At 40.2% G+C, this 26090-nt stretch overlaps 1 protein-coding gene across 1 annotated transcript in view; it reads right to left on the reverse strand.

The window, feature by feature from the left end:
• The window catches only part of KIAA1549 (KIAA1549 ortholog), a 162594-nt gene that overhangs the window by 12367 nt on the left and 124137 nt on the right, over nucleotides 1-26090 (reverse strand). Inside the window, exons 18-20 of the mRNA XM_058296553.1 lie at nucleotides 24238-24555; nucleotides 15367-15413; nucleotides 5318-5475 (exon numbers count right to left, since the gene is read on the reverse strand). Of these exons, the coding sequence (XP_058152536.1) occupies nucleotides 5318-5475; nucleotides 15367-15413; nucleotides 24238-24555 (523 nt within the window). The remainder of the gene's footprint in view (nucleotides 1-5317; nucleotides 5476-15366; nucleotides 15414-24237; nucleotides 24556-26090) is intronic.

Here is a 26090-nt window from a genome sequence, read left to right on the forward strand (position 1 = left end):
CAGATGCTCAACCACTTGAACATCTATTCCCCTAGCAATTTTTCTGTTATGAATAATGCTGTGATAAATGTCTTCACACAGTTTCTCCCTATTATTATGAATTTCACTGGACCCAGGGGCAGGGGGTGGGGGTGGAAGGGAGGAAGGGTGTGACCTTCAAAAGTAGAATGCCTCAGCAGAGTTGTAACACCTACTATTCAGTTCATTGGACATACTCAGGTCAGCTAACAGGAAGGTGAAGACAGTCAACCACACCAGGGAACCAAGATTGTCTACAACTGCAAGCAGGAGAATCTCATCCATCAGTCATGTGGGATCTAAGCCCCCTCTTGATTTAGAGGTGGAGTAGACATCACCACCCCAGGGTTCACAGGACAGAGGAATAAAATATGCATTAGAGTGGACTTACTGGTATTCTGCTATAGAACTATTGTAACTCATAGCAATGGTAGAAATTGTATCATTGATGAGGAAACAGTGGCCACCAGAGTTGCTGAGGGCAGAGAGAGGGAAGAAGGAGTGTGATGTGGGAGCATTTTTGGGATATGGAGTTGTCCTAAATTACACTGCAGGGACAGATACAGGACATTATAAATCCTGCCATAACTCACTGAATGGACTGGGGAGAGAGTGTAAACTGCAATGTAAACTGTAATCCATGCAGCACAGCAGTGCTCCAAAATGTATTCACCAAATGCAATGAATGTGCCACAATGATGGAAGAGGTTGTTGATGTGGGAGGAGTGGCGGGGGTGGGGGAGGGGGTATATCGAAACCTCTTTTATATATATATATATATATTTTTTTTTAAGATTTTTTATTTATTTCTCTCCCCACCCCACCCCCCAGTTGTCTGCTCTCTGTGTCCATTTGCTGTGTGTTCTTCTGTGACTGCTCCCATCCTTATCAGTGGCACCAGGAAACTGTTTCTTTTTGTTGCATCATCTTGTTGTGTCAGCTCTCCATGTGTGTGGCACCATTCTTGGGCAGGCTGCACCTTCTTTCACGCTGGGCGGCTCTCTTTAGGGGGCGCACTCCTTGTGCGTGGGGCTCCCCTACGTGGGGACACCCTGTGTGGCAGGGCACTCCTTGCCCGCATCAGCACTGCACATGGCCCAGCTCCACACGGGTCAAGGAGGCCTGGAGTTTGAACCTTGGACCTCCCATGTGGTAGGCAGATGCCCTATCCATTGGGCCAAGTCCTCTTCCCTATATATATTTTTTATCCCCTCCCTGTCTGCTCTCTGTGTACATTTGCTGTGTGTTCTTCTGTGTCTGTATCTATTGTTTATTTATTCCCTCTGCCTTGCAGCTTGTTTTTGCTGTCTGCACTCTGTCTGTTCGCTGCACGCTCTTCTGCGTTTTTTGTTTGTCTCCCTTTTTGTTGCATCACCTTGCTGAGTTGGCTCTCCACGGCACTGGCAGGCTGGCAGCACTCCACGGCACTTGCAGGCCAGGCAGCACTCCACGGTGCCAGGCCAGCAGCGCTCCACAGCATGTGGGCGAGCCTGCCTTCATAAGGAGGCCCAGGACGCAAACCCAGGGCCTCCCATATGGCAGGCAGGAGCCCAACTGTCTTCCATATATATATATATATATATATATTTTTTTTTTAAAGATTTATTTTATTTCTCTCCCCTTCCCCTCGTTCTCTGCTTTCTGTGTCCATTTGCTGTTGTTCTGTGTCCGCCTGAATTCTTGTCAGAGCACCAGGTCACTTTTTTGTTGCTGTTGTTGTGTCGTCTTGCTATATCAGCTCTCCTCCATGTGTGAAGATCCACTCCTGGGTGGGCTGCATTTTTTTTTCACATGGGGCGGCTCTTCTTGCGGGGTGCATTCCTTGCACGTAGGGCTCCCCAGTGCAGGGGACACTCCTGCGTGGCAGGGCACTCCTTGCCCGCATCAGCACTGCACATGGGCCAGCTCACCACATGGGTCAGGAGGCCCTGGGTATACATATGGTAGGCGGATGTACCCTCCACATGGTCAGGAGGCCCTGTACCCTCCATATGGTAGGCAGATGCTCTATCAGTTGAGCCATAGCTGCTTCCCTCCCTATATTTTTTGATGTAATGTTTTTTGTGATGTATGTATCTTTAAAAAAATTTTTTTAATTAAAAAAAAATAGAATGAACCAAACCAAATTGTATATTTCACATTCCACACCGCTTTCCAAAAGTTTAACGATTTACACCACCACCAGAAATAGTATAACAGCAATAATAATGGCAGCCAATATTCTTTGTTTCTGATATGCCAGGCGCTATTTTGAGCACTTTACATCTGCCATCTTCTTTAATCATCAAAGCAGCCATAAGGAGGTAAATACAACATCTCCACTGTACAGATGAAAGAAGTAGATGTTAATGTTATTACACCACATTATCATGAAAATAGTTTCATGACTGATGGTGTCTCACTGTGGCTTTAAAGCTGGACATTTACCATGTGTTTATTTCATGGCAATGACACACACACAACACACCCATACATACAATTCTTTTGTGAATTCTTTTTCCTGTCCTTTGCACATTTATATTTAAGGAGCTTTTTTGTTTTTCCATTTATATTAGCTACCCTTTATCATAAAAATACTCTGAGTAACATCTGCTGTAAATTTTTCCTAGGTGCTATTTGCCTATTTTTAATAATTTTTAAACCCATACAAGTTTGAAGATTTTTTCAGAGTCAAAGGTTAGCTTTTGTAGCTAGCTTAACCTTTTTCTATTACTTTAAAATCATACAATTTAATCTTTTATTTTTAGAAATTATTTAAGTATAATTTTTACTTCCAATGTTTGATAAACATAGTTTCTACAGTCTTCTAGATTTTTTATTTAACAATTAATATGTCTGATTTTATTTTGCTATGATGTGCAGCAAGGCTCAAATACACAACAATTAGCTGGAAAAATGAGACTCACTGAAAATCATAGCACCTGTAAAATACATGAAATCCTGTAGGGTATCAGGATAAATTATTCGTTTTGTTGACTGATATTGTAGACAGAATAATGCCCCTGCAAAGATGTCTACCTCCTAATACCTAGAACCTGTGAATATGTTAGGTTAATGGCAAAGGGCGTTTCAGGTTGCAGATGGAATTAGGGTTACTAGATCAGCTGACCTTAAGATAGAACATTCATCCTGGATTAGCTGCGTGAACTGAATGTAATCACAAGGGTTCTTAAAAGTGGAAGTGGGAGGCAGAGGGAAGAAGAGTCAATGTCTGAGTGATGCAATATAAGAAAGACTTGACCAACCACTGCTGCCTCTGAAGACAGGAGGCCAGAAACCAAAGAATGTGGACAGCCTCTAGGACCTAGAAAAGGCAAGGAGACCACGACACTGGCATGCTCCCGCTATTACCCCTGTAAGAGCCCTATGTGAAAAAACCTGCCCAAGCATCACATGGGGGCTGGAACTCATCTCTGGCACGGATCAAACTAAGGGGAAAAGTTGCCCTTGGGGCTCTTTCTCCAGAGGCTCCTGAACACAACAGTAACACTTCAACTACACAGAGGTTTTAGGGTCACTGAACAGTAAACCTTTGGTATTCACAAACACGGCATTCTTAGTGTCAACAATTCAGTTCTATATTTTATGACATGAAAAAACAATTTGTATTTTGAGTTATGAGTTTGAGCAGCCAGTTGCAGTAAGTGTGTCTCTGATGGGCCACACTGGGCGTTGCTCATCATCCAACATGGGGTGTCTCCCACTGTGGGACTAATGAGGAACTCTGAGCATCCCACTTACAATTCTGCTGGCCTGTATGAAAAATAATCATGTGGTATAGCTGTATTTGAAAATTTGGGAATTTACAAAGATTTTAAGGCAAACTACTTGTAAACGCAGAGCACCTCCTGAATTTGATAAGGATTTGTTCAAGGTTCAACTCTTAATACAAAACTCCCTGGAGACTTTAAGACCATTTTTAATTACATTTTCTGCTCATTTTCTGAAAAGAAATTCAATTCCAATCTGGTTGTTAATTATTGAAGACACTCAATTCTGAAAATAACTTTTTTGTTTTACCAAAACCTGAGGACCCCCTCCTTTTCCTAAACATTTAGACTCATCTCAAAAACAGACAAAAACTAAGAGCAGTTAGATTGTTAAAATACAGGAGTTTATAGCTCTATTTCTAAAAACCAAAATTGAATACACGAAAATAAATTTAATTACTAAATTTTAATTGTGCTTGAAAAAATCCTCTCTCTTTAAGTCAAATATATTAAGCATACTTTCATAAGTAAATCAAATAACATGTATAATGTTTCTCAATGAGTAAATATATTTTAAAACATTTTTTAGTGAAATGTACTTTCTCTATAGTTTCAAATTTTTCAGAAACCAGAAAATTTAAGCTCTGTTCATTTAACAACATAAACTGAGAGTTTTTATTATCTATGTGGAATTTTTCTGGTATAGACTTTAAATTGAAATTGAATTAAAGGAAACAGTCTTTAAGTACCAAAAGTAAAGAAAGGTTTTATGAGTCTAATCATGAATTAGAAGGCCACTTTGGAAAAATGTGATATTTCCACTGTTAAATTCTGCACTGGTTACCCAAGAATGATAATAAAGTTATTCTTTCAATGAGGGCTTGAAAGAAGAGTGGAAAGGAAGCAGAAGAGAGATCCAGGGACCACTCGGCACTGACTCTGCCCGTGCCTGCTTCTGTCTGTGACAGCTGGAAGGGAAAGCAGGGTATTGAGGTGTGAGAAAATGACTGGAAAAGGGCAGGGCTTGGTATTGAGAGTTTAACCAGGGTAGAAGGGGAAAGGTGGGGTGGTAAGATTGAAGGAGAAAACAGTAGCCGTCATCTCCCAGAAGTGACAAAATAAAACAAAAATCTCTCTCCAATCATCTTTCCAACAACTTTACGAATTGCTCATTACAAGTTGAAAAGTGCCTTCCTTAAAACAACAAACATTTGTTTTCATGTTTTCTGAGTAAGTGCTCAGAAATAGATCTTTCAAAAAGAATTCCAAAAGCAAAAATTTAGAACCGTTTCCCCTGGAGTGGGTGTGCAGGGAATTCCACTTGCAGGGACTGCTTCTGAGATGCTGATTCAGGAACAAATTAGCAGAGATCAGTCTTGGGATCTCAGCCAGTATCTCCCTTCAAAGCCATGTCCCCGGTCCTACATCTCTACCAGGATCCGAGGCAAAACAGCTCTTACCAGTAGAGGAAAGGGGCCCCCGAGGCACCAGGCCACCCAAGCTCAGGGAAGTGGAATGTACTGTTCTAGAATGCAGCCACAAACAAGCATCCGCTAGTTCGGAAATACAAAGTAAACAGCCACACGTACCTGTGGTGCCCCCGACAGGCCGAGGCCGTGCCACCGATGGCATCTCCTCCGTAAAGATCCCTCTGGCAGCAAACGGAGCTTCGGCGGAGGCCTGTGGCTGCTGGGGCTGGGCCGGCACCAGTTCCGAAGACTGTAGCAAACTGGGGCCAAAACTTGGTCTGAAGACAAAGCACATCCAAGCATCAGGACTACGTTTTACCCGGGCATTTTATTAGGTCCACCCTTCACTACACAGAAAAGTAAGACTTATTTGTTGCTTATTGTCCATCTCCTCTACTAGAACATGACCTCCCTAAGCACAGGGAGTTTTTCTGCCTTGTTCACCACTGTATCTCCAGCACTCAGAGCAGTAGATGCCTGACAAAATCTTTGTCGGCTGATTGAATATAGTTTTCCACTAAAATAAGAGGAAAACTTTAATTTACAGATCAACAGAAGGTACAGGTAAAGTTCCAGGACCTCTGGCTCTCTAGCCTCTGAGTACAGTAGTGGCTCTCAAACTTGGCTGCACATTGGAATCACCTGGTGTTGCGGACAGACTCCTGCCCCACAGAGACATGCTCCAGTCCTAACCCTCCTCAGTCCTGTGGGTGTGAGCTCATTTGTAAACAGGAACTCTCAAGAGCTTATTAGCTAAGGTGAGGCCAAACCGAATCAGGGAGGACCCTAATCCAATATGACTGGAGTCCTACAAGCAGAGGAAATTTGGACACAGGAGGAAGAGACAGTAGGGGAAAGAGAGGCTGTGTGATCGAGGCAGAGAGAGAGTTAAGGACGGCTGGCAGGCCACCACCAGGATGCCACAGGCTCCTTGATGCAGGACTTCTAGTCTCCAGAACTGAGGCAACATGTTCCTGGAGTTTAAGTGAACCAGTCGTGGTACAGTACTTTGTTACAGCAGCCCTAGGAAACCAAGACACCTGTGGAGAATTTAAAAATCCTGATGCCCAGTCTTTGCCCCAGACAAATTAAAACAGAACCTCTAGAGGAGGGACGCTCACATTGTACTTTTTTTTCTTCTTCATTTTCTTTTAAATGTTACATTCAAAAAATATGAGGTCCCCATATACCCCGACTCCACCCCTCCCACATCAACAACCTCTTCCATCGTTGCAGCACATCTACTGCACCTGGTGAATACATTCTGGAGCTGCATCACATGGACAGTGGTCCACATTGTAGTCCACACTCTTCCCCAGTACACCCAGTGGGCCACAACAGGACACACAATGTCCAGCATCCATCCCTGCAGCACCACCCAGGACAACTCCAAATCCTGAAAATGCCCCCACACCATATCTCTTCTTCCGTCTCCTTACCATCAGCAGCCACCGTGGCCACCCACATTGTACTTTTTAAAACTCCACATATGGGAAGCAGATTTGGCTCACCTGATAGAGCATCCGCCTAGCACATCAGAGGTCCAGGGTTCAAACCCAGGGCCTCCTGACCCGTGTGGTAAGCTGGCCCACACGCAGTGCTGATGCATGCAAGGAGTGCCGTGCCATGCAGGGCTACCCCCAGCGTAGGGGAGCCCCATGCACAAGAAGTGTGCCCCATAGGGAGAGCCACCCAGAGCTAAAGAAAGTGCAGCCTGCCCAAGAATGGCGCCGCACACTGGGAGAGCTGACACAACAAGATGACGCAATGAAAAGAAATACAGATTCCCGGTGCCACTGATAAGGATAGAAGCGGTTACAAAAGAACACACAGCGATTGGACACAGAGAGCAGACGGGAGGGGGAGGTAAGGGGAGAAAAATAAAAAATAAATCTTAAAAAAAAATAAAATAAAACTCCACATATGATCCCAATCTTCATGAAGGCTGAAAACCAAAACCAGTGCTCTTTCTAAGATAGTGGTTCTCAAAATTTTTGCCTCTTAAAAATTATGCAGGACTCGCAAGAGCTTTTGTTTATGTGGACGTTTATTGATATTTACCATATTAGAAATTAAAACAGAAAATTCTAAAAATGATTTAAAAAATAACCATGTTAAACCTACTATTAATATAAATATTTTTAATGAAACTACATTTTTCAAACAAAAAGTGAAGAGTGTCTTTAACAGAAGACAGCAATATTCTTAGATTCTTCTGCATTCAGTCAGTCACCATATGTAATTTTGGTAGAAAGATATGAAGAAAATCTGTCACAGATGTGTAGTTGAAAAAGGGAGGAGTATTTTAATAGCCTTTTCAAATAAATGAGATAATTTGGTGGATACTCTTTATTAACACTACACCAAAACTCAATAAGTAATATTCTTAAAGATTAGTTGCAATGTGGAATCTGAAACAATATCAATGAACTTTTCACACTATGACACTAAAATGCACTGGTCTATCTTGTACTTTTTTTTTTTTTAAAGATTTATTTTATTTCTTCCCCCCCGCACCTACCCGGCCCCCTCCTCCCCCCCCCCCCCCATCCCGCTTGTCTGCTCTCTGTATCCATTCACTGTGTGTTCTTCTGTGTCCACTTTTCTTCTTTTCAGCAGCACGGGGAATCTCTGTCTCTTCTTGTTGCTTCATCTTGCTGCATCAGCTCTCTGTGAGTGCAGCGCCACTCTCCTTATGGGGCACACTCCTTGCGCGGGGGACACCCCTGCATGGCACGGCACATGCGCATCAGCCAGCTCACCACATGGGCCAGGAGGCCCTGGGTTCGAACCCTAGACCTCCCATGTGGTAGGCAGACACTCTATCCACTAAGCCAAATCCGCTTCCCTATCTTGCACTTTGAATGGCTCTTTAGCCCCTTCCTGATTTTATGGCATTGGTCATTTGGAAAACAACTGGTTCAACAATTTATGCAGATCATCTAAATATTGACACATTTCAATCTGCAGTATCAAAAAAATCACATTTATTAATATTCTAAGAAACAGAAAGCTGTCAAATTCATGGTGGCAGACAAAACTTTCCAAAATTCTAATTTTCACTTGAAAGCTTAATTTTATCATTGGCAACAAATACTGTCAGTTGTTTTTCTTGAAGTGACAAGCTCAATTTGTTCATTTTGGGATAGTGTCTGCCAAACACTGAAGTTTGAATAATGATGTCTGTCAATTGTTCTTTGAAGTAAAATGCACAGAAAAGCAGTTCAGTTCCGTTAACTCAAACAATCGAACAGGTGCTTTTTCTTCATAATTTGGTATTTAGCTGAAGTGCTTTACACTTATTTCCTATTTTATCGCACAGACTACTAAGACTCAAGGGTCTAAATTTAACGAATTAATAACTTTTACTATTTCACATAGTATATACTAAAATAAAACTGGCATTTTTTAAATAACTGCGATTGCACAGCAGTAAAGAATATGACTATAAATACAATTTAGTGCCACTGTCTTGATTCTTGCTCAGGCACCGGTGGTTTCACCCACCATTGCTTTTGCACCTCAGTATAAATGTCAACACAAATTTAAGATGACAACTAACATCTTAGTATTATTATGAAATAGTATTCTCAAGAATCCTCCAGGGCTCTGCAAACCCCATCTGGAGAGAACCACTCTTCCAAAGGAATTCAAGAATAAAAAGAGATTATAGTTCATTGCACATGACAGTCAACCAGCAATTAACAGATCAAACCAGTATGATGAGAATGCAGACTGATTTGGCCTTCTTACATTGTGTTTATTTCTTGAGTATATCACAAAATTTGAAATTTAGGCTATCTATAACACTCTCTTTAAATAACTGCTGTTGTTTTAGACTGACCTGAGAGAGAGACAAGTCTGACATCCCCATCTCTACAGATCTATGCACCTAATGTAAGACATGGCTCTGCCTTCCAAATGTGCAAACTGAAGCTCACCTAACCTCGCCGCAATCTCTGGACTATCTACCCACAATTCACAATAACTTTTGCCCTTCACTTAATTATTTTTCCTTCATCCAAATAGCCCTTTCCTGCCTACAATTGCTTCCCTAACCTGTATGCTCAGATGGTTCAGTGCAATCCACACAGTCTAAAATCCTTTAACTTGGGTGACCATAAAATTTATCATCCAAACCAGAATAATTTTGAGAGTAAAAGTTATAGATTATTATACTGAAAAAAAAAAGATGCAAACTGAGACTGAACTGGGCAAACCAGATCTTATAGTCAGCCTGTCTTTAGCTTTGGTTCTGGATCACCTGTTCCACTTGCCAGTCTACCTTTGTAGCTTTTTAACTAGAAAGTAGTACCTGGTGGAGCAAGAGAAGTGAGGGAAAATAAAACAAATTCCTCTGAAAATGAGGGGAAATAAAGAAAAGTAACAAAAAAGTAACTTCATTGTGGCATCTGGTCCTTGTAGGGATAGTTTGAGTTTGCCCTCTGAGATTAATTATTTTTCTACAATTTCATCTTTGTACTAAATCAAATGTTCACACATGTACAGGTCTGTTTACGGAATATCTATTCTGTTTCATTGGTCTATTTGTCTAATCTTAACACTAATACCACACTGTCTTGATTACATGATAGAAACTTTAAAAGATAATATTTAAAATAGTTCTAACACCTTGTTCTTCTTTCTCTGAAGTGTCTCTGCTATTCTTGGTTCTTTACATTTCTATATAAATTTTAGAATCAGCTTGTCAGTTTTCACATACTAAAAAACTATGAGGATTTTGAATGTGACTGCATTGAATCTACAGACCATTTGAGGAGAGCTGACAATTTAACAACACTGAGTTGTCGAACATCCATGAACATTTTCTTTAGACGGTCTATACATCTTTGGTTCAATTCACTCTGAGGTTATTTTTAATCACAAATGCAGTTTTAAATGGCATCTTTGAATTTTTAAAAATTTTCTGTTTGTTGCTTCTGTACAGAAATAAAACAGATTTTTGTCTACTGATCTTGTATATAGCTACCTTACAATTTAGCTATATTACTAAATCCCCTTAATTCTAAAATCCTGTGTTTGACATTTTAGAATTTTCTACTATAAGACTGTGTTATCTGCTAAAAGTAATGGTATTATTATTTCTCTGAATTCTTTAATTGTTTTGTTTCTTCTCTTTGCCTCATTACACTGGGCTGGACCTCCAGGACAATGCTGACTAAAAGTATGTGAACAGGGAAGCAGATTTGGCTCAATGGATAGAGCATCTGCCTACCACATGGGAGGTCCAGGGTTCAAACCCAGGGCCTTCTGACCCGTGTGATGAGCTGGTCCCCGTGCAGTGCTGATGCGCGCAAGGAGTTGCCGTGCCACGCAGGGGTGTCCCCCGCGTAGGGGAGCTCCATGCACAAGGAGTGCACCCCATAAGGAGAACCACACCATGTGAAAAAAGTGCAGCCTGCCCCCCACACACACACAGAAAGCTGACGCAGCAAGAGGACACAACAAAAAGAGACAGATTCCCAGTGCCACTGACAAGAATAAAAGCGGACACAAAAGAACACACGGCAAATGGACACAGAGAGCAGACAACAGGGGGGAAGGGGAGAGAAATAAATAAATAAATCTTTAAAAAAAAAAAAAACAACTATGTGAACAGGCATCTTTGTCTTGCTCCTGCTCTCGGAGAGAAAGCTTTTTTCCTCTGTAATCAAGTTTATTGAGGTATAATTTGCATACAATATAACTCACCTTTTGTAAGTGTACATTTGGTGAATTTTAACAAATGGATGCAGTTATATACCACCAACACAATCAAGATATAACATTTCCATCATTCCAGAAATTTCTCTGGTGCCCCTTAGCGTTCAAGCCTCTCCTCCTGCCTCCAGTCTCCCAGAAACCCCTGATCTGTCTTCCGTCCCTAGAGTTTTGCTTGTTCCAGTCGTAAACAGTTTTTGTTTATATTTACATTTGTAAATTCTGTGATGGCAGGGATTTTTTTGTCTGCTTGTTCACTGCTGTATCTTGAGTGCCTAATTCAGTGTCTAACAAATAGAAGTTAAATATTTGTTGAAAGAAAATGAAGATTGTGATATAAAATAATTCTTACAGCAGATTATGTCAAAAAAGTTTGAAAGCCCTAGCTCAAGACAACATCATAGACTTAACACAGCAGCTTGCTCTGTATCATTATAGAGCTGCCACATTGTTTTTCTTCTTTTTCCTACTTTTAATTTTGAAGTAACTTCAAACTTACAGAAAAGTTTTAATAGCACAGAGAATTCCATATACACTTTAGCCAGGTTAACCAATTCAATCTGCTTCATCATTCTCTCTGTATTTACCTAGTTTATTTTTTCTTTACTATTTGAGAGTACATCTCCTGCAAGGGGGAAAGCTTTTAACATTCCACCAATGGAATTTGAAAATTTTCCATTTCAAATTAATTAGCAAAAATGTATTCATAATATTTTCTTAATAACCATGAGATGTGGATTAAAATGTCCTTTTTTATTTCTGCTATTAGTAAGTGGTAATTTGCTACACAGCTTATATGACCCAAATTGCCAGGGTTTTGTCAGTTTTATTAGCTTTTTTCTTTTTTTTTAGGAGGTCCCAGGTTCAATCATGGGAAGCAGACACTCAACCACTGAGCTACACCCACTCCCCAAAGAACTAACTTTTGGCTTTGTTGATCCTCTCTGTTGTGGGATTTGTTTTCTATTTCATTAGTTTATATTCCTATTTTTATTATTTCCTTTTTTCTACTTCCTTTAAGTTTAATTGGATCTTTTTTTTCCCTAACACCTTGAAGTGGTTCCTAGATCGCCATTTTTCTTTTCAAATATATGCATTTAGGGCAACAGATTCTCCCTATGCACAGCATTAGCTACATCCCACAACTCCTGATATGTTATATTTTCATTATTATTCATTTTGGAACATGTTTTAATTTCTATTATGATTTCTTCTGCATACCATGGGTTTTACACTTTGAAGGGTACTAAATAATTTCAAACATATAGTGATTTTCTAATTATCTTTTATTATTCATTTCTAGCTTAATTTCACTATGATTAGAACATATATTCTGTGTAATTTCAATTACTTGAAATTTGTTAAAATTTGTTATATCCCAGCATTTGGTAAATTTCTAAAATGTCTCTATTTTAAAATAATGTGTATTTTATAGTTACTGAGCCTAGGGTTCCATATGTCAATTAGATCAAGTTTATTAATCATATTGCTCAAATCTCCCTTATCATTTCTGCATCTTTATATTATTCATGCATCTCTTGAAAACAACATATTGTCTTTTTCTTTTAATTCTATCTAACAATCTTTGTCTTTTAATTGGAATATTTAGTAATTTATATTTAATGCAATTACATATATATGTATATATATATGAGAATTTAAATCTCTACCATCTTGTATATACTTTCTGTATGTACTGCCAATTCTATGTTCCTTTTTCTCTTTCTTGAATTCTTCTGGATTATTTTCTAATTATGTTCTTTCCCTCTCTATTATTTTGGTATTTTAACATTTATTTAGCACTCCTTCAGTGGACTGTCCTAAAAATTACACTAGAATCCTTGGGTTACTACAGTCTAACATAAATTGGTACTTTTATATCTTCCAAGACAATCCAAGGACTTGAGAACACTTCAACTATATTTAATTTCTCTCTTAGTTTATATGCTACTATATATTATATTACATATAATATACATACATTACATATATATAGCACTTAAAATTATATGACATTATTATTGCTGTATACTATGAATATTCATTTAGATTTACTCTCATTTTTACCCCTGTTATTCTTCATTCTTCTGTGCATCTCTGAACTTCCACCTGGGGTCATTTGCTGATTGTTTGAAAAATACCACTTAGTATTTTTTGTGGATCTGCCACTTGCAAATTTCTCTGTTTTGTAAAAATGCCCCTATTTTAATTTCATTCTTGACAAATATTTCCATTGGCCATAGAATTCTAGGTTGGCAATTATTTTCATTCTGCCCTGCAAGGACCACTAAGGAGTCATCTTAAGCTCATCTGAACATTTGGCATTAGACTACTTGGAAGGATTTAGAACAAGAACTGCAGCTTGCTGCTGGGCAGGTGTTCCCCTTCTGTGTGAATACTTGAAGCAGTTCAGCTGAAAGGAGACAAGCTCCACCTCAGGTAAGCACAGGAACTTCCTGTTAAAAGTCTAACGTCCCACAGGAGCCAGTATCTCTTTAAACGACTCTGTAGCCATAGCTTTTAGGGTTCCTGCAAGGGACATGCCCTGACAAAAGTCACCATACTCCAGCCCCAAATTACAGCTTTTTACCAGGTATGTATAGTTCATATATATTTATAGTTCATATATAGCTCATATATGGAATTCCCAGTACAGTTTACCCGTTAGAGATAATTGCTATCACTAGCAAAATTGCCTAGTAACACAGTTGATGTTCTTATTTTATCACGTCATCAAGGGAACAAAACTGGACAGTTAGCCAATCAAAAGACAAATTCTCACGCAGAAAGCAGAAGATTTTATTAACCCTTTAACTACAAGCTCTTTAAAATATCAGCTGTTATCTTCTGGTTTGGAGTGTTTCTTTTGATATTTGTCAGTCTTATTGTTGCTCCTTTGCAGTAAATCTTTTCTTTCTTGGAAGCTCCTAAGACTTTTAGCTTCGACTTTGGTTTTTAGAGTTTTTCTATGACATACCCAGATATATGATTTTTGCATTTATCCTGCTTGGAGTTCACAGGGTTTCTCAAATTTGTGCCTTGATATCTTCCAACAGTTCTGGAAAATGCTGAACCATTTTATCCCTTCAAATATTGCTTCTCCCCCATTCTCTCTCTCCTCTCCTTTTTACAAGTACGCTAGATCTTTTCAAAGTATTCCCTATGTCTTCAAGGCTCTTTTGTATATTTTCCACCCTTTTATCTATTCTTCATTCTAGATATTTTCTTCTGAATTTTTACTGTTTCTTTACTATTTCTCTTTTGGGTTCTGACTATTCATTAGATTCTAATTTGCTATTAATACTATCCCACTAAGGTCTTAAGTTTGAGGACTTACTTTTCAATCTCAGAATTTTCCTTTTGTCCTCTTTCAGAGTTTCCATACCTCTGCCAAAGTTTCAATCTTGTCCTTTGTTTCCTTACAAAACATATTAAGTGGGAAGCGGCTGTGGCTCCATCAGTTGGGCTCCAGTCTACCATACGGATTCGTGTCCCAGGGCCTCCTTGTAAAAGCAGGCTCACCCGCACGCCACGGAGGGCCACGCAAATACCATCGAGAGCCGAGTGGACACAGAGACCAGACAGCAAGTAAGCCACAAGGGGGGAGGGGGATGATAAAAAAGTACAATTACTTTAAAATCTATTTTCCACAACTCCACTAACTGTATCCCCAATGGTTCCATTTCTATTGTCTATTATTTCCTTTAATTTAAAAAAATCATATTTTCTTATATGCCAGGGTTATATGCATACGTGTGTGTTTCTATATTAGACAAACTGTAGAGATAATATGAGACCTAGAGTGGTATTATCTTCCTGCAAAAGAAATTTACATTTGTTTCTGCCCAGCAGCTAGAGAGAGTCTCAATCCCTGATCATCTTAATCCTGTCAGGGATTGAGATGACTGGAAGTTGACCGTTAGTTCCTGCAGGGAACTATCTTCTTATAGCTCAGCCTTTCTCCTAGGGTATAGCCTGGAAAGGTCCCAACCCAAAGCTTAGGGGTGTTTACCTAGATAACCCCTCCTTGTCCTCCTAGCCCTATAAATCTGTCAAAAGTTCTACTCAGCTTTTTAGCCTTTCCTCTGCCCTTTCCAGAATCAGCAAATGTTCCCAGGAGAAAAGCATCCAAAATGCAGGGCTTACTTCTCGGGGTTTCCTGGTTCTTGGCCCTACAATATTTCATTGCTTTATTAATTCTCTGATTTTTTAAAAAATATTTTGTTTAGTTTTTCCTAAGCAGGGATTACTCCAAACAATCCAGTCTGTCATTATTGGAATCAGCACTTCAATTCCGACTTTTTTTCCTACTGTTCTGGTTATGACAACAGAACACATTAACTCAGAATTTCATATCCTTTCATATTAGCTAAAAGAAATGAGTTTACAAAATTAAAAAAACAACCTGTATGAGAAAGTCATAATACATTTCCCTTTGAAAATCTTACCTTGGCAAAGGGCCTGATGGGGGAGTCATTCCGTAGTCTTCATATCTCTGAAAGAAATTAAAGAGAAGAGGAAGATTAATATTTAATATTTATTATAAAGTGACAACAGAAAATTCAGAAATTCAGGTTTGCAGAATCAATTTTCAAGAGAATTCTTTTCTCATAAAAAGTTAGCATCCTAATAGCATCTTGCCATCAAGTAATGCCAGAGTTTCAATATAGGAAACTGGGCTACCAGGTTTTAGAAAAACCACAACTAATTGCTAGATCTTTCCTACTTAGCATAATTAAACTTATGAAAAATAGGCAGCTCTTCTGTGCTTGTTCTTCCCTGCAGCCTCATTCCCTACAAGCTTGCATCTCTTGCTAAAAACGCAGGCCTAAGTGGCCACATTTAGTGCGAGGGACTCTGCCAAAATGAGGCAATAGTCATCAGATCCAGCGGGGGCCCAGCGGTAATTCAAATCTGCAATATGCAAACACTATACCATGCTGTAAATGTGGCAGAAAGGGAAAGAGTACAAAGAAAAGCAGAAATTAGAGAGACCCTTAAAGGTGAAGTGAGAGCTTTCAGTTTCTGGCAGTTTTCTGTTTCTAAGGAGGCTCAGCAATACTTTCCTGGCCCTCAGTTCCATGAATAACCCCCTATCCTTCAATCAATTCTTTTTACTTGAGCTAATCTGAGCAGGGTTCTGTCCACTGCAACCAGGTGCTCTCTGACTACAGTGATATGGCAAAAGATTTAAAAAAACATACGTCTATGAAATCTGTTACATTTCTCATTAAATCAATACACCCTAACCCTAACATACATGAGACTCCTATTTCAGCATTTCTTTTCAACAACTCTGCATCTTTATCTGGGAATCATATATTTGGCAGACAGGTAACACTGGATAGAGATCATCCATCTCTAGTCAGTTTATTTTTTAGGAGGTACCAAGGATTGAACCCGGGACCTCATACCTGGGAAGCAGGCACTCAACCCCTGAGCTACATCCTCTCCCCTCTAGTCAGTTTAAACCAATTGTTTGTCTAGGATCAGAGCTCCAGGTTAAGTTCTAAATCAGCCTCGCTTCTGGATCTGCTCTGATATTAGATCTTTATTCTTTTTAAGCTGCCATTTACTGAATCCATATTTTGTATGAGGAACTTGTATGAGTATTAACTCAGACCAAAAATAACACTAAAAAGTAGACATATTACTACCTCTGTTTTATAGATAAAACTCATAAAGAAGTTAAATAAATTCCTCTTAATAAATCTTTCTGACTCCAAAGACCAGGCTCTGAACGACTACACTACATGTCCATGGTTCCCAACACCAGACTTCCCCTGGTGAACAAATCTCTACTTTGTGAGGAAAAAAAGTTGAGGCTTTGGAGTCAGACAGACTGGCCAAGCTACATAACTTCCCTGGCCTATTTCCTTATGCTGAGGAGGATAATCATTTCTACCTCATAGAGTTCTGAAGGGATTATCAGATATGACACAGTGGTCGCACTCCTTCACCTTCTGACCCTCTCTGCTTCCATCCTGTTGGCAGAAGGAGAGACAGGAGAATCTCGCAGAGTTCCTCAATAGGCTAAAGGGGATTATGGAAGAAGGGAGGTAAAGAAGGAAAAGGCACTCTGATTCTTTTTCCAAATAATTAAAGAGAAATCTGAGACGGGATAAAGATTTTGGTGGCTTTGTGCTGTCAGGACAGTTTGGATTTTTAAAAATCATTCATATGCAAAAGAAAAAAACAAAAAAATCAAGGTTTAACCCTTTACCCATCAGGAGTCAAGAGATCTAGTGTTATGGGTGGAATGGGTTACCTCAAAAGATACGTTCAAATCCTAAGCCTATCTGTGAATGTGATCTTATTTGCAAATAGGGCCACTGCAAATGGATCATTAAGTGAAAATGAGGTCATACTGGGACAGGGTGAGCCTTTTTTTTTTTTAAGGTTTTTTTTTTCCTCTCCCCTTTCCTTCCCTCCCCCTGCCCCCCCTCCCCAGTTGTCTGCTCTCTGTGTCCATACACTGTGTTTTCTTCTGTGACTGCTTCTATCCTTATCAGCAGCACTGGGAATCTGTGTCTCTTTTTGTTGCGTCATCTTGTTGTGTCAGCTCTCTGTGTGTGTGGCGCCATTCCTGGGCAGGCTGCATTTTCTTTTGCGCTGGGCGGCTCTCCTTACGGGGCGCACTCCTTGCGCATGGGGCTCTCCTACGTGGGGGACACCCCTGCGTGGCACAGCATTTCTTACGCACATCAGCACGGCACGTGGGCCAGCTCCACACAGGTTAAGGAGGCCCGGGGTTTGAACCGCGGACCTCCCATGTGGTAGATGGATGCCCTAACCACTGGGTCAAGCCCGCTTCCATGCTTGTGATCTAAAGTGACAATCTCTGCCTTTTAATAGGGATGTTAAGACTGTTTATACTTAATGTTGATTATCAGAAGGGCTGGATTTAAACCTACTGCCTTGGTATCTCTTTTCTATTTGTCCCATCTGTTCTTTGCTTCCCCTTTTTCTGACTTCTTTTGGACTATGATTTCATTTTGGTTCCTTTGTTGAAACCAAAGGAAGCTATAAGTGTTATGAATTTTTAGTGGTTTTAGAGTTTATATTATACATTTTTCATTTATTAGAGTTGAACTCCTAGCTACACAATTCACATATGGTATGACACCATTAAAACAGTATACTTCCATTTCTTCTCTCTTGGCCTTTGTGCTATTGTTTCCATATATTTTACTCTACGATGCTATAACCCCCAAAATACATTATTATTTTGTTTTAAACAAAACTTTTTTAGGAAGTACTAGGGATTGAACCCAGGACCTTGTACATGCAAAGCAGGTGCTCAAACACTAAACTACACCCAACACCCACTCTGCAATTATCTTTTTAAAAGGTTTAAATAATGAGGAAAAAAGTATTATATTTATAATATTTCTGGGGTTTTTTGTTCACTTGTGTAGATTTAAACCTCCAGTTGGTATCATTTTCATTCTATCATAAAAGATTCCTTTACCATTTCTTGTAATGCAAGTCTACTCATGTTGCATTCTCTTAGTTTTTTTAATCAATGAAAAAGTTTTTATTTCCCTTTAATTTTTAAAAGATATTTTCAATGGGTATAGAATTCTAGGTTGCCAGATTTTTCTTTCAGTACTTTTTTTTTTAAGATTTATTTTTTATTTATTTCTCTCCCCTTTCCTGCCCTCCCGAGTTGTCTGCTCTTCTGTGTCCATTCACTGTGTGTTCTTCTGTGACCGCTTCTATCCTTATCAGCGGCACCAGGAATCTGTGTTTCCTTTTTTGTTGTGTCATCTTGCTGTGTCAGCTCTGCATGTATGCGGTTCCATTCTTAGGCAGGCTGCACTTTCTTTTGCACTGGACGGCTCTCCTTATGGGGCGCACTCCTTGTGCGTGGGGCTCCCCTACGCGGGGGACACACCTGCATGGCAGGGCACTCCTTGCGCACATGAGCACTGCGAATGGGCCAGCTCCACACGGGTCAAGGAGGCCTGGGGTTTGAACCGTGTACCTCCCGTGTGGTAGGCAGATGCCCTATCCATTGGGCCAAGTCTGCTTCCCTCTTTCAGTACTTTAAAATATTGTTCTACTGTCTTCTGGACAATGAGAATTCTCCTGTCATCCTTAACTTTGTTCATCTGGATATAATGTGTCCTTTTCCTAAGGCTGTTTTAAATATCTTTATCACTTGTTTTAAACAATTTGATTATTATGTTCCTTGGTATAGTTTTCTTCACTTTTCTTGTGCACAAGGGTTTATTGATCTTTGTGGACCTGTGGATTTATAGTCTCCATCAAATACAGAATTTCTTAGCCATTATTTTTTTTTTTAAAATACATTTATTTATTTTCCCCCTTTCCCCCCTCGTTGTCTGCTCTCTGTGTCCATTTGCTGTGCATTCTTCTGTGTCTGTTTGTCTGACTCCTTAGGTGGCACCAAAAACTGATCCCGGGACCTTTTAGAGTGGGGAAAAGGTGTTCAATCTCTTGCATGACCTCAGCTCCCTGGTCTGCTTCATGTCTTATGGTCCCTCTCTGTGTCTCTTTTTGTTGCGTCAACTTGCTGCACCAGCACTCTTCTCAGGCAAGCTCGTCACATAGGTCAGCCCTCCATGTGGGCCAGCTCTCTGCATGGGCCAGCTTACCATGCAGGCCAGTTTACCTTCACCAGGAGGCCAAGAATTGAACCCTGGACCTCCCATACGGTAGATGGGAGCCCAGTCGCTTGAGCCATTCTTTTATTTTTTTAAAGATTTATTTATTTATTTCTCCCCTTTCTCTCCTCCAGCCCTACCATTTTTGCTGTCTGTGTTGTCTTTTCTCTCCAGTATTCAATCCTGGAGACCTCTGCTGTGGAGAGAGGTTCCCTATAAATTGCGACAACTCAGTTCCTGGTTTCTGCTGTGCTTTACCTTGACTCTTCCTTTGTCTCTCTTTTGATGCATCATCATCTTGCTGTGTGACTCACTCGTGTAGACACTGGCTTGCCGCACGGCATGCTTTCTCTTCTTTTTCACCAGGAGGTCTGAGGGATCGAACCCACATCCTCCCATATGGTAAGTGGAAGCTCTATCACTTGAGCCACATCCACTTCCCTGATCTGTATTCTTTTAATATTTTCAATGCCTTTAGTTAACATGTTCAATTTTACCTCTAGTTTCTTGAATATATGGAATTCTATTATAATAATACTTTTAATACTTTGTCTAATTTTACCATATGTGTCATTTTTGAGTTAGTTACAATTTATTTATTTTTATCTTTTTTATGAGTTGTATTTTCCAGCTTCTTAGTTTGCCTGACTAGTTGTTTGTTATTTTTTTAAGTTTGTAAAATTGTTTTATTTATACTTGGTATTTTTAAATTGTATTTGAAATTTTTACAATATATTTTTACGTGTATTTCCTTGGCAGGCATTCCATACCTTCCTTTTTTTTTTTTTTTGAGATACTGGAGGCCGGGATTGAACCCAAGAACTCATATGTGGAAAGCTGGCACTCAACCACTGAGCCACACTGGCTCCCCTGAGTTGGTATTTTTTCATTTGTTTTTTGTTTTTTTTAATCTCTGCCCCCTCCCCCCAATTGTTCTTCTGTGTCTGCTTGGATTCTTGTAAGCGGCACCGGGAATCTGAGTCTCTTTTTATTACCTCATCTTGCTGTGTCAGCTCTCCGTGTGTGTGGCACCATCCCTAGGCAGGCTGCACTTTTTTTGCACTGGGCGGCTCTCCTTTACGAGGTGCACTCCTTGTGCAAGGGGCTTCCCTACGTGGGGGCACCCCTGCACGGCATGGCACTCCTTGCATGCATCAGCACTGCACGTGAGCCAGCTCACCACAGGAGGCCCAGGGTTTGAACCCTGGACTTCCCATGTGGTAGGTGGATGCTCTGTCAGTTGAGCCAAACTCACTTCCCGGTTTTGTTTTTTTTAGGAGGCACCAGGAACCAAACCTAGGACATTTCATGCTCCCTCCATATTTTCTTAAATATTTAATTAAATTAATTAAATATTAATATTAATAATTAATTAATAATTAATTAAATATTTCTTAAATATGGAGGCAAGGGATAGAAAACCTGAGTAAGTTTAAGTTTGGATTTAATGGGATTTACCTGCTGTTAGAGTCAGTAAAATTGAACTTTTTATCCTTGAGAATTAGCAAAAAGAGGTAAAATAGTATTTTTATACATTCAAATGTAGAAAGAATATTTTCAGAACATAAAAAATAAAGCTTTTACCCCAAATGATTGCTCTTTATAAAAACCAACAGATTTCTGGTACTTTGCATCAGCACTCCTTTGGCTCACTAAAAAACCAGGCATTGTTAGTTTTACTTTGTTGGATGATGTATAATTTTGTTTTACTATAAATATTCTTTAGCTTTGTTTGGGTACAGTTCTTACTTTCATGCTTTTTAAGCAGACCAGAGTGGCTTTTAAAACAGGGGCAAATTTTGTCCTGCTACTGAGGCAAAACCCTATCTGATGCTTCCTAAATTATGAGATTTTTCCTACGCAGGCTGGTGGGAAAGGAACTCAATCCCAGGTTTGTGTGAGCAATAAGGACTGTTCCCCCTAATATTTGTGGATTGTTCTTTCCCCAGGCATGGACAGTTTCCTCATACCTTTGTACAGATTGTCCTCAGCTGAAGACTCTGAAGATTTTTCGAGTCCTTGCTCTGTGTATTTCTCTGCTTTCCTATACTCTCTACTGAGAACCCCAGCTGCCTCAGTCTCTCCAAACTCCCATCTCTGTCTCCTCAATTCAGGGAGACCGCTGAGCTCTGCCTAGGGTCTCCCTCACTGCGCTGTGCCTATAAACTCTCCAGACAGTAAGGTGGGGCAACTCTAAAGTTCATCTCATGTTTCCTATTTCTTGGGAAGCCTGTCATTGTGGCCTAAGGTCCAATGTCATGAAAACCTACATATTTTCTTTCTTTTTTTTTTTCAGTTGTTTCAGGAGGGAAGGTAAACCCAGACCCTGCTCCTCCTCCTTGTCTTAAAGAGGATGGACCAGGCACTTTTATTTCTATGTCTCTGCTATGCTTTTGTGCTCTCTGGAATAATCTTCTTTAACTGACAACCACTAATTAGCCTCCAACCCCCACTTAGATATCATTTTGTCCAGATAAACTTCCCCAAGGCTCAGATAGGTATTCCTCCCACACTTGCCCCCCACCATGACACCGACCACCACACTGCATTAGAACTGCCTCCTCAATTGCCCATTATCCCCCACTGGAACGTAAAAGCTGGAGAACAGGGACTCCACATTGTGCACCACTGTATCCCCAATACCTATCAGGTACCAGAACAAAGCAGGTGCTCCTTAAATATATTCAAATAAATGAGCAAATGAGAGAAGCTTTAAGTAAACAGGTGGCAGCTATAGCCACATTCATTTTATCACTGAGTTTTGTTCATATCATCCACTGCCTTAAAGGTTTTAAATATCAGTTGTGATTATGAAGTAGTTCAATATTTATTTTGTTTATTAGTATCCTATTTTTAAAATCTATAATTTAATATTAAAAACAATAGTGACTAGATTGAATGTTTTTTTCGCCCACATTTTAATAGTCATTCACCCTGCAGGTAGGTACCAAGCTTTGGCGGAAACAATTACTGAGTGCACACTGTAAATTCAAGCCAGTGACAGAGATAAAAACTCTTTTAACATATGTTTACTGCCACCCAATTTCACTCTACTATTGGTAACAAAATGAGAGAAATCCAGTGTAAACATTCTCTGAAGAACAAATTTAAATTGTGACTGTAATGGTTAATTTTATGTGTCAACCTGGCAAGGTTATGGTGTTAAATTGTTTGGTCAAACACTGGCCTAGCTGTTACTACGAAGGTATTTCACAGATGGGATTAGGACCTACAATTACATGCCTTCAAGTACAGGAGACCTACCCTTCAGGAGTTGAGTAGACCTCATCCAATCAGCTGGAGGCCTTGAGAGAGAGAACTGAGGGTTTCAAGAATCATAAGCAATTCTGCCTTGAGACCACACCGTCCAAACCCCCATGGTCTCCCTTACAGAGACTGAGTAAAGACTGTAATACCACTCCTCCCGGAGGTCAGCCTCCAGAGTGCCTTGTGGAATTCAGATTTGCCAGACTCCATAATTGTGTGAGTCAATTCTTTAAAATAAACAAATAAATAGAACACACACATACTGCTGGGGAAGTCACAGATACATGCTCAGTAACCACTTCCCAGGCCTTGTCTACCTTTGTGTGCAGATGTTTCAGTCAGTTTCCATTCGGCAGCCCTGGGAAGATCCGAGCCCTGGGAAGATGTGAGATCTAATGTAAAGGCCTGACCAGACTTTAAACCTGGGGACTGGGTACAAGCGGCTCCAGGGCTGGAATCCTCAATGGCAGGATTGTATAAATACTCAACACTCAAACAGCACAGGGTCTCTCCTCTCTGAGGCAAAGTGGGCCGTGCGGAGCTGCCACCCGTTGTCCCTGACCTGAGCAGTTGCTCCCTGGGAGACCAGCCACAGTGGGCTCGCCCCTGCTCTTTCGGACCTTTGACGCTGTATAAGTAATGAAGTGGTCATCTGCTGAAAGGTTCTCTTGTGCCTGTGTTCCCATGACGCACCACATATCAACCTGCACCACATGCACACAAACACGCAGCCTGAAGGTCTGATGATTCGGCTTCTCTCTGGAGAACCCTGACTTATTAGTGACCTAGTAATTTCTCTTCAGAATCATCTTTCATAGTCCAAACATTTCATCTGAAATCAGCAGAAGACAGCGTTTCTTCACTGAGTTTACCTCTTCTCTTGTCTTGAGAAGGTGCATTTGAAAGGAATGAACTATGAAAAATAGAAAGAGTACTAAAGGTAGGTGGAATGCTGGAATGTCAACTCCCGTGATAAAGCCTGGTAATTGTAAATGGTCCTCTCTGCCTGTTTGTGGACTGGCCACCTTCACTTCTGGAGCCTCAAGGGTTTCCAGTGCTCAGATGGTTGTTCAAGAAGTTAAAGGATTTGAGCGCATTCTAAGCTGCGCCTTTTTATGTCGACATCAATGAGTATGTTTTAGCAGTTATAAAATTGTAAAGAACCCAGAAAGATGCTTCCAGAAAACTCTACTTCTCCCTGCCACATTTTTCAACAAACAAAACAGCCAAGCTGCATAAAAAGACTGCTTTCTACATGAGGAATTAACTTAGTAGAAGATAATCCAAACTAAAACCCATCATCCAGGCTTTAATTCTTATCACATGCAATCAGAGTGCTGCAAGGATTCTGCAAGTAAAACAGTCAGGCAATGAAACTCCCAAATGCTGCCCACGAGAGAACTCGAGAAGCCCAACACTTACGCTGCATGGGTTGTTCGCCGTCTGAGCAGGGCCGTAGAAGGACCCCCACTGGGTGGCTCGTCTGTCTTCCCGAGAAGGGATGCTGTTCACGGGCAGGCCGGCTGGGGCCCCAGGGCCTGCACCCGCGGCACTGGCTGGCTGGTTGCTGGGAGCCACGAGGGCAAAGGCATCGTCCAGGAGGGAGTGCATGGTCTGGCGCGCCTCCTCGATAGATGGCTGGGGTGGAATGTACTGGGAGGCCGGGAAGGGCAAGCCTGGATACCTTCCTAGCTCGGCTGAGGATGGTGTCTGCACATCTGCTGGGAGGTCAGGATCAGACTATGGGGAGGAAATGCCAAAGGTAAGAATCAGACAAGAGCTTCTGCGGTGACCCTAAAATGAAACTCTAGGACCAAAATGCTATTTAACAATCTGCACTGACATGGAGGAAAATGTTTTCCTTAAAAATTAAAAAAAATGGCAAATGAAGAATGTGCATTACATGGGAACGAAAAGCTTGAATTGAAAAAAAAAGGATAACTATTCAGCAGTCATTTGTCTAGCAACACTCAACGATCTGAAATGTACCTGTTAGTATACATTTTTTTAAAAACCCATGAGGCCAAAAGAGATGTCTCAAAGTCTATAAACTAAAGAACCAAGTCACTGTCCTTAGCTATAGGAACCAAAAAATAGTCTACTGAGAATTAACAATAGAAAAAAAAGCTCCATATCCCCCCAAAGGATTTCAAAGCCGCTATGATGTTAAAATTTTATGTGTATGTATATAAACAATTCAACAACTATTAATATAGCAAACAGCAGCAACTACTTATTCAGAAAACTTTCATCTTTAAAATTGGCATATTTCCATAGGACATGAGTCAAGAAGAAAAAGTTTAAATTATCTTCTATACCCACTACTTAAGAGGCAGGAATATAAGTAACATTGGATTAAGTTTTTTTTTTAACCTTATTTCCTGATACAGCTTTATGAGCAAAATGTTGCCATAAAGTGTACTGGGTGAATCCTAAGAGGCCAAAACAGGGAATCAACGGAAGAAGAGTCCTTTCTAGTCTCGGTGGCTCCATAAGCTCAAGTATCACAGTTACTGCAAGTGAAACCCCAAGAGAAGCAGTTCTGCACAAGGGTGACCAAAGTCCCCTGTCAGGAAGGAAGGACTCTGTTTGTCCAGAATGCAGCTGGTTTGGCTCAGTTGGTTGCATCACTCTCTTCAAAAGCAAGGAAGATATTCCCATATTTGTTTGGACCAGTGCTTCTATTACAAAGAAAAACTTGATTCCATAAAAATATGCTTAATCTTGGCCAACTTTCTAGAAAATATTTCTTACACCATTTTATTCTTTGGTTTTCATATGTCATACATTATCTTCATCTGTCATTTTACTCTTTTGATTATCCTTGCTGCTATTTTTGTCTACTACACTTTCCTCTGAGCCCCTCTCCTGTCTTTTTCTTTAAGCTATAAAGCTCCTTTTAATATTTCCTGAAAAGGTGGATTCTTTTTTACGAACTCTCTTAGTTTCTGTTCATTTGTGAATATTTTAAACTCACCTCCATATCTAAAGGGCAATTTTGCTGGATAAAGAATTCTCAGCTGGCAATTTTTCTCTTTCAGTATCCTAATTGTATCATATCACCATCTTCTCACCTCATGGTGTCTGATGAGAAATCTGCACTACATCTTACTGGGAGTCCCTTGTATGTGATGGTTTGCTTCTCCCTTGCTGCTCTCAGAATTTTCTCTTTATCTTTGATGTATAACATTCTGAGTAGTTTGTGTCTTAAAGTAGGTCTATTTGCATTTATTCTGATTGGAATACACTGCCCTTCTTGGGCATGTAAGTTCATT

The sequence above is a fragment of the Dasypus novemcinctus genome, chromosome 5, assembly GCF_030445035.2.
Source record: "Dasypus novemcinctus isolate mDasNov1 chromosome 5, mDasNov1.1.hap2, whole genome shotgun sequence".
Lineage (NCBI taxonomy): Eukaryota > Metazoa > Chordata > Mammalia > Cingulata > Dasypodidae > Dasypus > Dasypus novemcinctus.